At 38.6% G+C, this 15,303-nt stretch overlaps 1 protein-coding gene across 2 annotated transcripts in view; it reads right to left on the reverse strand.

Annotated features, from left to right (window-relative positions):
- Positions 1–15,303, reverse strand: part of trip4 (thyroid hormone receptor interactor 4) — a 94,646-nt gene that overhangs the window by 50,015 nt on the left and 29,328 nt on the right. For both annotated transcript variants that reach the window (XM_052146394.1, XM_052146387.1), the window contains exon 12: positions 1,267–1,369. In XM_052146394.1, coding sequence (XP_052002354.1) covers positions 1,267–1,369 — 103 coding nt within the window. The remainder of the gene's footprint in view (positions 1–1,266; positions 1,370–15,303) is intronic.

Raw genomic sequence — 15,303 nt, forward strand, 5'->3', positions numbered from 1 at the left:
ATGCTAGTCTGAATGCAATCCAATCTCTAGACATCATCATTTCAGAGAGGCCGTCCCAAGTAGCCACCCAGTGGTGTAGTAGTGTCTAAAGAGGTAAGCATACGGTGAACTTATGAAGATAATTGATACAATTGATATATACCACTGTTCTGTTTAATTAGTACATTTAATTTTTAATTTTCTCCCCAATTTGGAATGCCCAATTCCCAATGTGCTCCAAGTCCTCGTGGTGGCGTATTAACTCACCTCAATCTGGGTGGCGGAGGACGAATCTCTGTTGCCTCCGCATCCGAGACCCACAATCCACGCATCTTATCATGTGGCTTGTTGAGCGCATTACCATGGATACATAGCACGTGTGGTGGCTTCACACCATTCTCCGTGGCACCCTAGCACAAATCACCATGTGCCCCACTGAGAGCGCAAACCACATTATAGCAACCACAAGGAGATTACCCCATGTCTCTACCCTCTCTAGCAACCGGGCCAATTTGGTTGCTTAGGAGACCTGGTTGGAGTCACTCAGTACACCCTGGATTCGAACTCGTGACTCCAGGGGTGGTAGTCAGTGTCTTTACTCGCTGAGCTACCCAGGCCTCCTAATTAGCATATGTCTTAAAATTGTATTGTAAGGTAGTTCTGTTACCATACCATGGTAGTTTCAAAAAACATGGTATTTGAATGGTATATTGTTATGTTAATACCACATGGTACATTTTTAAAGGGATGTAAAATCAAAGGGGTTTTAGTAAAATATTAAATATTAATTTAATTAAAATGAATTGGACAACCTTTATTAAAAGCCAATAGAATTAACACAGGAACAAACTAAACTAACAGAACGAAGACTAAATTTATGCTAGTGTAATAAATCACATTTGACTGAAACAAAATCACTATTCTTGGACTGATTGTGAATAAGACTGCATACTGAGCATACTGCAGATATTGGCAGTGTCTCAGCTTGCATTTCCAGATGGAGATCACGAACCTCTCAAGTCTACATGTATGCAAGTGTGCACATGCATGCATTTAAAGGGATAGCTCACACAAAAATAAACATTTTGCATAATTTATTCACCCTCATGTTGTTCCAAACCCATATTCCAATTTCTTTTCTTTCTTCCATGGAACATAAAATGACATGGTGATTATATAATGACAGAGATTTCATTTTTTGGGTGAACTAAAAATTAAATGTGCATCTTAAGTGTAGAGAAGGTGTAAAGCCAGAGGAGCACATGAAACGAGGCAGACTGGACTTACAAATCTTGTGCTTTCCTTTCATGGGAAATTTCACCACCAACTCCAGGGGAATGGAGCAAATGAAGACAAATGGAGAAGTCGACTCCTCGCTGATCTGGGGATACTGAAGAGAGAGAGAGAAAACAATGAGCTGTGTTGAGCCACTTGGTTACAGCTCACAGAGAGCACGGCGGCTTTGAAATGCTTCTCTTCTCCATAATTGATAGACAGCACACAGGAGAGGTGAAATTGACTGGCACTTTCATAAGAAAGGTGACATCTATCTTATCTGTCGTGGGAAAGCACAGGTCATCTTATTTCCTCCTGACCATCAGAGAGTGGTATGATTGTATCATGGAATTCAGTAAGCACAAGCTTTTCACAACACCCCCCCCCCCTCCCGCCCAACCCCCCACGCTAAAGGCAAGAGAGAGAGGATGACACAATCAGGGCTTTTAAGGAGGATTGCAGATATGAGCTCCCTGTGCAGACTTGAGTTGTCTCACAGGAGATGTGGATAAATGCAGTCAGTGCAAGATTTACTTGTACTTGCATTGTGATACGCCCACATATCTGATAGCAGTGCTTGAGGAAAAATGTTAATTCAAGATCTAGCTGTTTATTTATATTTCTACATCAACATTTGTTACATATATACATGTATAAGGAAAAGTGTATATTTTTAGATGCTGTGACTGGTTGCCATTTCCTTTTGAATGATACGAACGATATAATCAACGCTTCAGAGCAGTGACGCTAACAATAATGTTAAAGGTGCGATATGTATATATTTACTGTACTAAAGCATAACATAATTATAATATGTTATCAGAGATTTAGGAAACATGCTAAGTTGAAATACTGGCTTCTCCGAAAACAATGCTACAGCCAGTATATTCTACTTCTGAAATGTCTGTTCTGGGCCAGAATATCTAATTGTGTTTTGGCCTGTGTGATCCCGCCCACTGACCATTACCCAATAGTATTTCAACACCCCGGGTTGCCAGATTTGAAATAAGTTAGTGGGCAAACACAGCGTGCTGCAGTCATGGAAGCCAGTAATATATCTACTGTAGCTAAGATGGACAGAGTTACAAAAAACTCCACATGAGCTGGTTTATAATTTGCAAACAATAAAAACATTGCAAACGTATACCTTAACTGATCAGCGTACAGTGTAAGGCTCGTCGCTTGCCATTGTCAGTTTGCTCATTCCTGTTGCGTGTCCTCAACCTGGCAACCCACATGAGCTTTGAGTCTGGGGAGGAGGGGACGGGGTAGACAACTCTCTCCAATATTTAGAATTTGGACAGCAGTAACAATTTTCAACGCTTGATGTCAATGTTACATATTGCTCCTTTAACCTGGATAGTTTAAATTAAAATTCGGTTATCATTAACTCACATTCTTATGTCGTTACAAACCCGTATGACTTCCTTTCTTATGTTTAACAAAAAGAGATGCTTGGCAGAATGTGTATTCTCAGTCAGCTATCACTTTCATTGCATCGGTTTCCAATCAATGAAAGTAAATGGTGACTGAGGCACCAAATGTTCTGACAAACATCTCCTTTTGTGTTTCACATAGGAAAGTAATGTCAACCTGGTCTCATAGCATCATGTTATTATACCTTCATTTTTGCGAACTGATTTTCACATGGCTCGTAAGCGTTGCAGCACTTTCCGGGCGAAGGTGCTACAACAACTTTTCACACAAATCACAATTAAAACAGCAGATTATCATACTGGTTTATCAGATTATTAACACTTTTTGCCCTGTTCCTTACACAATGCTACAGTATATTATGATATCTAAAAACTTTTACTATGCAAACACTTTTGCTAATAACACTTATTCATAAGAAAGGGAAGGACCCTCAACATTATGGGAATTATAGGCCAATTAGTCTTATTAATCAAGACAGTAAAATATTAGCTACATTTTTTGCAACTCGTATTTTAAAATCATTGCCTAAAGTTATTCTTGTAAGGCGATCGATTTTAACAGTTGCAACTACATTTACAAGCTTGTTCTGGCGCAATCAAATTGGCTTAACTGATAAAGCAATGCACTTGCCATGCAACAGACTGGGGTACGAGTCCTGAAGAGCATGCATGTCTACATACGAATTGAAAGTGTCATAAAACAACAAAATATGATACTGAACATTTGTGATTATTAAACCACAAAAGGCAATAATTTTATAAAATAAATTATGTCCTGTTTGTATTGTGTTCGGAGCGGTTCTGTGATCCACAACTCAGTGCTCAGAGTGACGGATGCATTTTGAGTTTCGATTCAGTTTGCTTGCGCTGAGCGAGTTATATTTAAAGCACACCAGATTCACTTTATTTTCACTTTTGCATAGTTTCAAATACGTTTGGCCACTACAAGTTAATATACAAAAATACACACAATGGCATTGGGTATTTGTGGACAGAGGAGCAGATGTTAAAATGAGGAGCATGTAATAAAGCTTCACACAGAAACATTCATGCATTTGTCCGTCAATGGTCCGCTCGATGGTTTACAATTATTTGATTTAATTGGACCACATAGGAATACCCTGTGCAATTAAGATTTATTACAGAAAGATATTACGATTATATAATAATAACACTATATTACGATAATATAATATTCAAGTTGACTGGGCTCCAAAAATATAATGATGTTGAATAAGATGATACTATCACAAAACGGACACTATGGACAAAAACAGGTAAAGAGTGGACAATGTGAAAGCAAAAAATGGCAATGTTTATCCCAAGCCTCTTGGTTTCACTCTTTAATTTATTTATTTATTTGTCTTTTTAAGAGGACACAAGTGTGGTTTTTGGGTTAACTATCCCTTTAAGTGTGTGGGCAGAGACCCATTTGATGGGTGCCAGCGGTCATAAAGAGTCCATTTGGATCTCAAATTAACCAGTGAATAAAAGTAAAAGAGGCGGCGGCTTGTTTGACCAAAGAGATCTTAAATCACAACAATTGAATCTCAAGGTAAAGAATTGGAGAAAACGTATAGACACAATGGAGGGGATTTATATAGAGTATATATGGCTCATGTGCAGAATTGTAATAATCTTGATCAAAGGCTGAACTCAAAAACCTCTCCCTTTCATCCTTGAATGGCTAATTAGGAGTTAATGCTGCAGAACCACTATGGCCGGTTCTCCCCTCCTCCATGTTATAGTTTCAATACCTGGCTAATTGCAAAGGCATGTCACATGCACATCAATCTGCTGAATGAAAGCTTACATTAAAGGCTTCAATTGTACCGAGATGATAAGATACAATTGGAACATCAAGTATTAATTGAATATTCAGAGTTCAACACACGCTCTATTGACAGCATACTGTACGTGGCTCGCACAGAAAATAATGTTGAAACAGTTTGTCAGAAAGTATGGAAAACATTGTTATTAAACAGGAGGGTTTAAGGTAGAAATGTGAAGCTTGTATTTTTATTAAAGCGTTTTTACTCTTCAATAAAAATAAATCAAATGAAATAAAGTTTTTTTGAGATGTAAAGCTGTAAATTGTCTTTTTGAGGTGGGACAGTTGGCAGTGACTCACTTTAAAGCTTATAAAAGGACCCAAAAATGTCATAAAAGTAGTCTGTGCGGCTCGTGGTCCATATTCCAATTCTATTCTCTCATTGCGCTCATGAATGCGCAACGGGCATCAAGATATTCGGTGAAAATGACTTCAATTTCAGTTTCTTAACCAAACCTGTAGTATGGCTTAAGACAACTTGTAGTCACACGGACTACTTTCATGATATTTTGGGCACGTTTTTAAGCTTTAAAATGACACTATCAACAGCCATTGTATTGAAAAGACAGACCGGAGTACTCATTAAAACATCTATTTTTGTGTTCCGCATAGGAAAGGTCATACAGGTAAATTAGGGATGGGCAATTTTTTGTCCTTTTGTAGTCGAGTAGACTAACCCACAAAAACAACAAGTAATCGATTACTCGTTGTGGCAGGGCGGATGGCGGGCCGGGTCGTGATCATACACACCCGGTCCCGTATTAGGCTAATGAAGCCTCCGAGGTATAAAGGTCGACTGCAGGGTGTCGTGCGGGAGAGAGAGATCGTTAGCGGACATGTCCGTCGTGAGTGTATGATCACGACCCGGCCCCGCCCTCCACCCTGCCACACTCGTTAATTAAAATGTAAGTTAAAAATACCAAGTTTCACACATGTGAAATTAATATTTTGTTTAAATCACAAATGTTACCAATTATTAACTGTGCAATATAAAAATAAAATACAAATTAAGTAAAACACATTTATACTCCCCTGGAGCTTACATCCTGTATGCACCAATGCTGCATACATTAGAGTATTACACATATATAAACTCAGTGTCTTCATAGTATAAAGGCTATCACATTTGTATTATTTCACATGTTAATATTCAATATTCTTTTTATCAAATGTGCTCTGCCAATGTTCAGATGTTTAACACACATACCGGTCTGATAAGCTTCAGAGTTTCTCGTACCGCTTCACCTTTCTTTCCAACCATAAAAGCAGATCCTCATCAGTTCATATGCATGACTCCATCAAGAACCAAATACCAATAGAGTATTGCTTGAAAGCACACAAAGATGCCACCATGTCTCCTCCTCTCATCCAACACCTTGAGAACACATATCCACAGCGCCCCCAGAGGACTCAATTGTAACTGCGATATTTGGCGAGAGATCCATAGGGAAAATACAGGATAATTCAGCATTGCCCACAACAGGCAAATGCGCAAAGGAAAATACATTTGCGATATTCAAGTAGTGATTTTAATAGTTGACTAGCTTGTGCAAAACATCCCTAGTGAGAGTTATGACAGAATATTCCTTTAAAGAGCCAAACAAGATATAAAGTATTTCACTGACAAGCAATGTACTTCAAAATGCTGACAAACCAGCAGAATGTGAAATGTGATCGCAGCCACAACAATCTGCTGACAAGGTGCCAGATGAGTGGAAAGGCCTTATTATTTCACTGGGCTGGGATTCTGCCAGTGTGTCACAGCAATAAGCACTGTGATGAGAGATTCAGATTGTCCAGCACAGAGGAGGGCATCATAGGGTGAGCAGCCCTTGCCAGGGAACATTACAAGATTAGTGAGCAGACACAGCCCACCACAGCCTATAAGCCTCCCAATGTCCCCAAACAAAAGCCCGGTGCTTTAACCAGCGAAGAAATTAATGTGAGACGGCCGTCTGCTCATCACTGCAGAGCTGCAGCCTTTCAGCAGATGTCTGCAATTAGACTGCCGAGGCAGGCAATCTCCTGCACTGTGGCGCAGTGGTAATAGGGCCTGCCTGCTTGGCTGCACCCAATCTAAGCCAAATAAAGAGGCTTCATTGGCACAGACGTCCTGATAAAGGAGGCGCACTAAGGAAGAGGTCCTTAAAAAGAAAAATGGAGAAAAAGCCAGGCCTTTTCACTGCTTTCATACTCAATTTCAACATAATTAAAATGTACTTCACAAGCACAAACCAATGACTTGATGGAAAATAAAAAGCTTAGCAGCCTTTTCAAAAACAAAACAAAACTGTAAACCCCTGCAAGCCAAAGACCATCTGGGAGCTACACTGAGAAAAAATGCCTGAGCTGCATTCCAGCTTCATGACAGCTAACAGTGAATAATAAATCATGTAATTGAGATGAATATTTCTAAGCTCTTTACTGCTTTTACACCTCAATATTAGTGATAGACAAGTTCCAAAAACTACAAGTAACTAGGGATGCACGGATACCACTTTGTCTCTTCCGATCCGATTCCGATACTGGAAATCTCAGTATCGGCCGATACCGATCCCAAGCCGATATGGTGGTTTTTTATTTATTATTTGCATAATCAGTTTAGAATATCTTTATATTATTGTGTGGAACTAATTGGGAGTCCTCTTAAATATATAAAGAAACAAAAACCTCTAACTACAATTTATATTCAATGTATATTTATATCTTAATAAGAAACACTTTATTGTTAACTAGTATACTGGATAATGTAGCAGCAAAATTAACAGTAATTCCAGTCTTCAGTAGAAAAGAACAAGTGTTTAATTTTTGCCTTTGTAATACAGTAATACATCTCAATCGTGCACCTTTAACTTTTAAACCCTCATGCTTTTATTTTGATACTCTGAACTCTCCAGGACGTCCTGTATGGGTCTTTTGTAGGCAAGTTCACAGTAGTTTAATTCGCTTCTTATTCAATTTCTGGTAAAATGCACCTCCGGTGCCGTTCTAAATGTATATTATAAGTGAACCGAACTATTGAGCATCTAAACCTGAGATGTTGTTCTTGAGTAACGCTCAAATATTGCGCACCGTGTGAAGGCTAAAAAAAGCCGCGAGTTTGTGTGCGCGTGTGTGTGTGTGTGTGTGTGTGTGTGTAAACAGAGCAGTGCCATTCAATAACGCGCTGGACCTGCACGTGTATTTTATATATTTATTAAACACAGCCTATTGTGATTCACAGAGGTATTATGTAAGAGGGAAGCCCCACTATTACAGCGCAATTCTGCTGCAGATTGCGATAGAAAGTTAAGGAAAAAACAGCAACTCTGGAATATAACTCTGGAAGCAACTGAGAATAAAAAAGCAAAGTCTTGCTATTATTATAAAGATGCTATATTTGTTAATTACACGACCGTTGTGGGGAAATTAAGTTGTGTTGAAAACGTTGATTACAGACCGAGCCGCATATACACAGGAGTAAAGAGTATGCCGCTTATACATTGCATGTACATAGGAAAGCCACTTTCTCGCAAAAAGCCACTTTTTGGTGTCTATGTATACATAGTCTATTTTTATTAAAATCTATTCCTACACACATTTCATTAAGCATAAGCAAACAACAATTTGCAGAATTTCCCCTTTGGCAATTTTTTAAGTCAAGACTGATAGGTAATGTAATCGATATCTAATAATGCAATCCATAAACATTCATTGTAATCTGATTATGCACAATTAAACATGTAATGTTATAAAAGTACATGATTTTTATAATCTGTTTATATTAATACAAATGACATGTAGTCCATTACAACTCATCATGAAACACTCACAGACCATTCACATAATCAGATGATTTGTACTCCTGTCGAACTCTAAATTGAGAAACCACCGTGGACAAAAAACAACAACAAATAAAGTTATGGAAACGCACTAATTTAGATTTATGGCAGGCAGCGCTAGTCTCCTTCCAATTTGAGGGTTCGACAGTGATTAATATTTAAACATACTCCTCCACACACAAACACAACTGGTGTCAAGTAGGAGTGCAAATTAATAATATAGCACTGTCCGACACTGCCACTAGTTTTTACATAATTTATGTCCCAGCCACAAGAAAATTCATGTTCGGCTATTACCATTCCACAGGCTGCCTCTCTGTCAATCAAGCCGATGGCAAACACTTACCCTAATGCATAGTGAACAGGTAACATACCTCTTAGAGGAACCTGTACAAAACTTCTACAAGCAGTTGAGCAGTAGCCTGGAGGGGTAAAAAAACATTGCGGTAACACAATGATTAGCCTTGTTAAAAGAGTCACTGAATCAGGCTCCTGCTGCAAACCAATAAGCAAAATTAAACACTAGCAGGCTTCCAGTGGAGTTGGCTGAATTGCAGGTTCTATATTATCTTTAGGCAGACCATCAGTTATTGAAAATAAAGGTTTATCTAAAAGGGAAAAAAGTTTTATAGGATGATGATAGATTTTATGATATCATTTATTTCTGTTGGTAAGATTTACATGAGCCACATTTTTTGCTCCGTTACAGGCCCATGAGCTCTGCCTATGACCTCACCTCTGAGAACAAACCACAAGCAACGAGAAAACAAGACCGCCTAAGATTCAGCCAGACGCTACATAGACGCCTACAACGCTTCTGAAACATTCTCACCTCCCATCTGGCTTTATACATTGTGCACGACAATCATTCTGTCAGGGAGGCATGTTAAACTTAATGTGCGTGCACAAAAGGGCAGAAAATATGATTAATGCATGTTAATATTCAGTAAAAGCCAGTATACATGCTATCATGAAAATACAATAATTTTGGTGACTTTAACACACCTTTGAACATCAAAAATGTCATTTTTAAACTTTGTGATTGGTTGCAATAGCAAGAATGGAAACGCTTGTAGCTGCATACATAATTAGTGAAACACAGTCTTCTGTGTTCAGTTTTCTTGTGACACATTTCTCGTTTTGGCAAGCAACATTATGAAATGTATTTTTGCGTTACAAAACCAGAAAAGTGTCCGAATATAATTCAGTACGCATTGCATTCTCAACGTTGCCACAAGGGGTGCTACAGTGGGAATTAAGCCCAAAGTATACTTCGGTCAGACTACGGGATGCGTGACGCAAATTTCGCCATAAGCAGAGTGCTCGAGCACTGAACGCACATACAACGATTTTTCTAACCCTGCGTCTTTGAACGTGCAGGTACCTGGAACTTTTTGCACTTAGTGGGTCCAAAAGGTGGCAACACTCACATTCGAGCTGTTGAAGCCACGAAGAAGTGGTAGAAGATGTAATCTCCGCTGAAGATCAGGAGACGAATATGGAAACAACAACATTTGCATTTGTATAACTCGAGTCCGTAGAATATAAAAGACATCTTTATGTGTCCAAACTCCTGAGGAGAAATAGTCCAGTATCTCATAGCAGCCGTAGCGTGCATGCGCCAACTGTCTGTGCATACAAGCTCAGTAAAATGAAGTATATTTTGACAGGCTCTCATTTGGCTGTATGCAGACATTAAGCGTTTGAGTCCAAACTGAAGTATACTTTGAGTGTAGAAGACAGACTATAACCCAGTGTTCTCATGATGTATTTCACATTTCGACATGCAACAACGTAAAACTCATTCCTGCATTTCGAAACCAGATATATGTCAGAATGCAATTAATAATGCAACACAAGTACACATTGCATTCTCAGCATTACCGTAAGGGGTGCTCTAGCGGGAATTAGTGTAGTGTAGCACTTGAGCAGAACAGAAATGCCCACCAGCTTTCCACTGGAAAAACTGCAAAGCTAGCATCAGAATAACTGTCAGAATCTTTCTTTCAAGGCACGACAGCAGCAAAACTCAAAACACAACAAACCTCAAGCCTCTAAAAGGGCTTCACATCGAGATCCAATAAAAATCACAGCATGGGTTTTCTCAAGAGTATTATTAACGGGTAGTCTTTCCATCTGGATCAAAGCTCTGCAGGCAGTTTTGCTATTAAACTTAATGCATGTTTGAAACAAATCTTATCAGCCCCACAAATCTCTGCTCATCTGTCAGCATGGACTTTGTCAATAAGTACCACTTAACAACAACATTTTGGTCCAAAAGAGTGGCCTTTTTTTAGGGTCTCACCTTGAAGTCTCAACACGAAATAACAGATAGGGTTGAGGTTGTCAGTAAGCAGAAGTGTACGTTTGCTTTGATTGTGGCTCTTGTCTAAAGCCCATATGTGTCCATTGAGAACTGCTGGAAGCCGTAGCCCCCGTGAACTTCCGGCTGCTCCCACAAAGCCCCAAAAGAGGTAGAGTAACTGTCCACGAGAGGATGCCTTTCATCCACATCCCCCATGGCTCGGTTGACACCTCATTAAATAGAACTGGAGAAAATTGGGCAAAAGAGCAGGGATGGTTTGGCAACAACCATCAACAATCAGCTGAACAGGGAAACAGTTTGAGGTCTGCACATGCATTAAGTTTAAGCCTAAGCCTGAACCTGGCTCGTATTTGAGTCTGTGGGACCCAACCCAACTGGTACGGTCAAATTATCAGCACAATGAAAAAAGGAAAAAGTATTATTTATTAGAATAATTCTGTCAATAGATCACAAAAAATAATCATGACAAACCTCGTGATTTTTTGGTGTAGTTAAGAAGGATAGTTCGCCCAAAAATGAAAATCTGGCAACCCTGAGCATGTTAAACGCTTGTGGAGACGCGTTAGGTCCCAATGCAAGTTAACTGAAATATCCAATGAAAAATAAAAACGCTTTTACGATAAATGAGCCGCGGGCCACATTAAACCATGTGGAGGGCCCGATACGGCTCCCGGGCCTGTTCTAAACCCATGATTTTCTTTCTTCCATGAAACACAAAAGGAGATATTAAAACAGAAAGTTAGCCTCAGTCACTTTTCACTTTCTTTGCATCTTTTGTCCAAACAGTGAACGTGAATGGTGACTGGAACTGTCATTCTGTTGAACATGTCCTTTTAAGTCCCATGGAAGAAAAAAAAAAAATACAAGTTTTGAACAATGTGAAAGTGAGTAAATCATGATAAAAATGTTGTAATATTTTGGGAAATACTGATAAAGGCACTTACAAATGGAAGGAAATGAGGCCAATCCATAAACATTCAAATACTCAACGTTTCAAAAGTATAACCACACGACATAAACAATGTGTGTGTTAACATGATTTTAGTGTGATAAAATGTCTTACTAACCTTTTCTTTGTAAAGCTATAGGCAATTTTGCAACTTTGTTGCCATGACGACGTAATGCATAGATTTAAACAACTTCACAGCTCAAATAAAACACAAATTGTAACAGGAAAAATGTATGCAAGGGCATTTATAAAATTATAAGCTTCAGATTTCTGCTTTTAAATGCTCTAAAAATTTCCTCCATTGACTTCCATTGTAAGTGTCTACCTGTGGTAATCAACATTGTCACAAATGCTGCCGATTGAACATGCATTGAACCCTTAATCTACTGTCCTTACTTTGGATTTAGTGTTAACATTTTTTTCTCCCCAATTTGGAATGCCCATTTCCCAATGCGCTCCATGTCCTCAGTGTGGCGTAGTGACTCACTTCAATCCGGGTGATGGAGGATGAATCTCAGTTGCCTCCGCATCTGAGACCATCAATCCGTGCATCTTATCATGTGGCTTGTTGAGCATGTTACCACGGCAATCTGGTTGCTTAGAAGGCTCGCTTGAGTCACTCAGCACACCTTGGTTACAAACTCACTACTCAAGGGGTGGTAGTCAGCATCAATACTTGCTGAGCTACCCAGGCCCCTCTTAACAGCGATTATTAGCACTTTGTTATCAGTGAATGTGGTTTCATTTGATTTTTCTTAAACATTCAAATCAATCAACGTTCATTTATAAAGCATGTTTAAACACAACATAAGTTATTCCAAAGTGCTCTACAATAGAGAAAATGAAACTATAATAAAGAGGCAAAATATCAAGAATAAAAACAATAAAACACCAAATGCATAAGAATCACAATTAATAAACATCCACCATTTAAACATTTTCAAAAGCAAAAGAATACAAATATGGTCTGCTTCATCTAATGATGAAGCAGACCTCACAAGATAGGGGAGACTATTCCAAAGTTTGGGTCCAGCCCACTGATCTATATATATAACTGGATAGCTCATGACGTCACAACAGTGAAGCTACTGCGCCGCCATCTTGGTATTCCCTAACGTTCTGTATTCCTATGGGTCTCAATGGGAAATCGTCTGTTTTGGTGAGTAATTTTTACCTATCCAGTCACATAAAAAAAATGTTTTATGTCTGCATACACTGTATCACAATGCAATCTTCCTAAATATGTAATTCATTATTTATTTTGACTTTCATTTTTCCCCTGCTTATTCTAAATGTGAGTGTGTTATGTTACTCTTTATTGCAGCAGCATTACGTTCAGCGGCGCACGTGATACGTGTTCTCAATAGAAACAAGTTTAAGAAACTTGAGGTAAGATATCAGTAGACATTTTCAAACATATTTTTAGCAGGCTTTAAAGTTTTTATTCTGAATACATAATTATGTTTTGTAGCTTTTGTTTACGTTGAACGTGCATTGTGGTTATTTTCTTAGGATAAATGAATATTAGCTATGCAGCTAACGTTAACTTAGGAAAATAACCACAATGAATAACAGTATAACTCACTAAGTTAGCTTTTTTGGTCAAGTTGAATATCTAATTGCAGATCAACACCGGTTACATATGACAAATATAATGTGGGCTTTCATTAATTCTCTGTGTGTGATTTGTACTTTTTGCAGTGCAGGCCTGAATACGGTCCAGCTCACGGGCATCATTTATAAAGTGATCAATTGGAATAGACGACGAGGAGCAGGGCTGGACTGGTAATCTGGCCTACCGGACATTTTTCCGGTGGACCGACGCACTTTGGGGCCGATCAGGGTGGACTAGCCATCGGGAGAACCGAGCGGGCCGCTGTGTCGTCTGCGATAAGCTAAAACGAGCCGCCGCCGAACACTCTCCCCCCCAACACATTTTTGGCCAGTTATGTCAAATCCCGGGCCGATTTCTCTTCCCAGTCCAGCCCTGACAAGGAGCACATGGATATTGTTGAAAATAAACAAGGTAAGAAACATATTTTGATAATTAAGATATTATTTTAATTATTTAACATTTTATACTTTTATATTTGACTGTCATTCATATGATTTTGAAGCCTGAAAAGGAAATCATACCCTTATTTTATTATATGACTCAAGCTTGTAAAAATGTGTATAAATGAATTAGTTAGTTTGTATGGTAATTATTCATCATATTTATGAAACACCTAAAACAGGCAATTAATTGTCATAATCACAATTATTTGATTGATGCCTGTCATGCAAAACATGAGCTTATTGATGTCATAAAAGATCAGTCTTCTTTTTTATTCCATTAGTTACACCTGCTCTGAGTCTTCTGTAAATTTTTAGTTTATATGTAGGGTTACGTCGTACTGAAGTTTAATGGTGCAATGCTCAAATATTTAGTAGTGCGTAAATTGTGACTTCATGCCCATTTACGCCACAACTAGGCTAAGTTTAAACTTTTGTATAGCTGGTGCAACCGGCCGCTGATCTTTATATCAAACTTTTCTTTTTTCTTCAATTTTGCAGTACAAGCTTGCCCAGAGTTTTCTTAAGCCGTTTGGAGTGTGATGCAGCACATGTTTCCTTGGCAATGAAGTGGAGGCTGATGTTTGTGCAGCTTTCTGCAATGCACTGAGTATGAAGATGTGATTGTTGTATGGTTCTAGGTTGAACATGTTTGCCTCAAGTTCCTTGAATGCAGAACCACCATGGAGATCCAGAACCTTTGTGGGGACAGAGATGGGCCTTGTGAGTGTGTGCTGTTGAAGAAATCTCTCAGCTGTCTTGCAGACTTTCAGGACGCTGTCTGACGGTCTTATAAATCCACCTCAGGACTTCATGTCGATCAGTGTGTTCATCTTGGGAAGAGCTCTCGACACTGAGTGCTGATAAACAGGTAGTGCACAGAATCATCTTCATAGTTGTTTTAACTGCAAAGCCTGCTATGTGCCCTACCACAGCCTCTTTGAACATGGGCAAGCTGGGAAGAAATACAGTGATGTTTTTCTCTGTGTCTTCTGTTTCAGGCTGAACGTCACTGCCTGAAATGCCAGCATATCAGAAGATGTTGCCTCCAGTGTCACTGTGCTATCCGGTGGAGAACTGTTGCCACTAGCTCTGATGGCATGTCTTGCTACCATTCTTTTGAAAGCTGAATAATGTGGGATTGTTGTTAAATCCATTGGCAGATTTGTTCCCACATATCTGCACATTTTTATTGTATTGTTCAGTTTAAGTCAATTTTGTGTGTACTTGGAAGCTTTTGTTATTGAACAAATAAATATGTATGATTTCCTTGTGTGCATATGTCAATAAACTTATTTCTAATTATGATTTAAAAGATCAGGGGATTGTTGAAATAATTAAATTCTCACAAGCTGGTATGTACATATTCCAGAAATGAATGCAAATGGATAATTCCATTAAGTAAAGGTAAATTAATTTATGTGTGTGTGTGTGTGTGTGTGTGTGTGTGTGTATATATATATACACATACATACACACACATACTGTATATGAACTTGTGTGTATACTACGTTTCTATATTTGATTCTTCTGGATTTAATCTGAAGAGGTACTGTCTAGTTACAATAACAACACAAAGCTAGTCGTTTTTATTAACAACTTTAAAATTTGTTGATGTGCATGCCCCCTAA

Source organism: Xyrauchen texanus, chromosome 2 (genome assembly GCF_025860055.1).
Source record: "Xyrauchen texanus isolate HMW12.3.18 chromosome 2, RBS_HiC_50CHRs, whole genome shotgun sequence".
NCBI lineage: Eukaryota > Metazoa > Chordata > Actinopteri > Cypriniformes > Catostomidae > Xyrauchen > Xyrauchen texanus.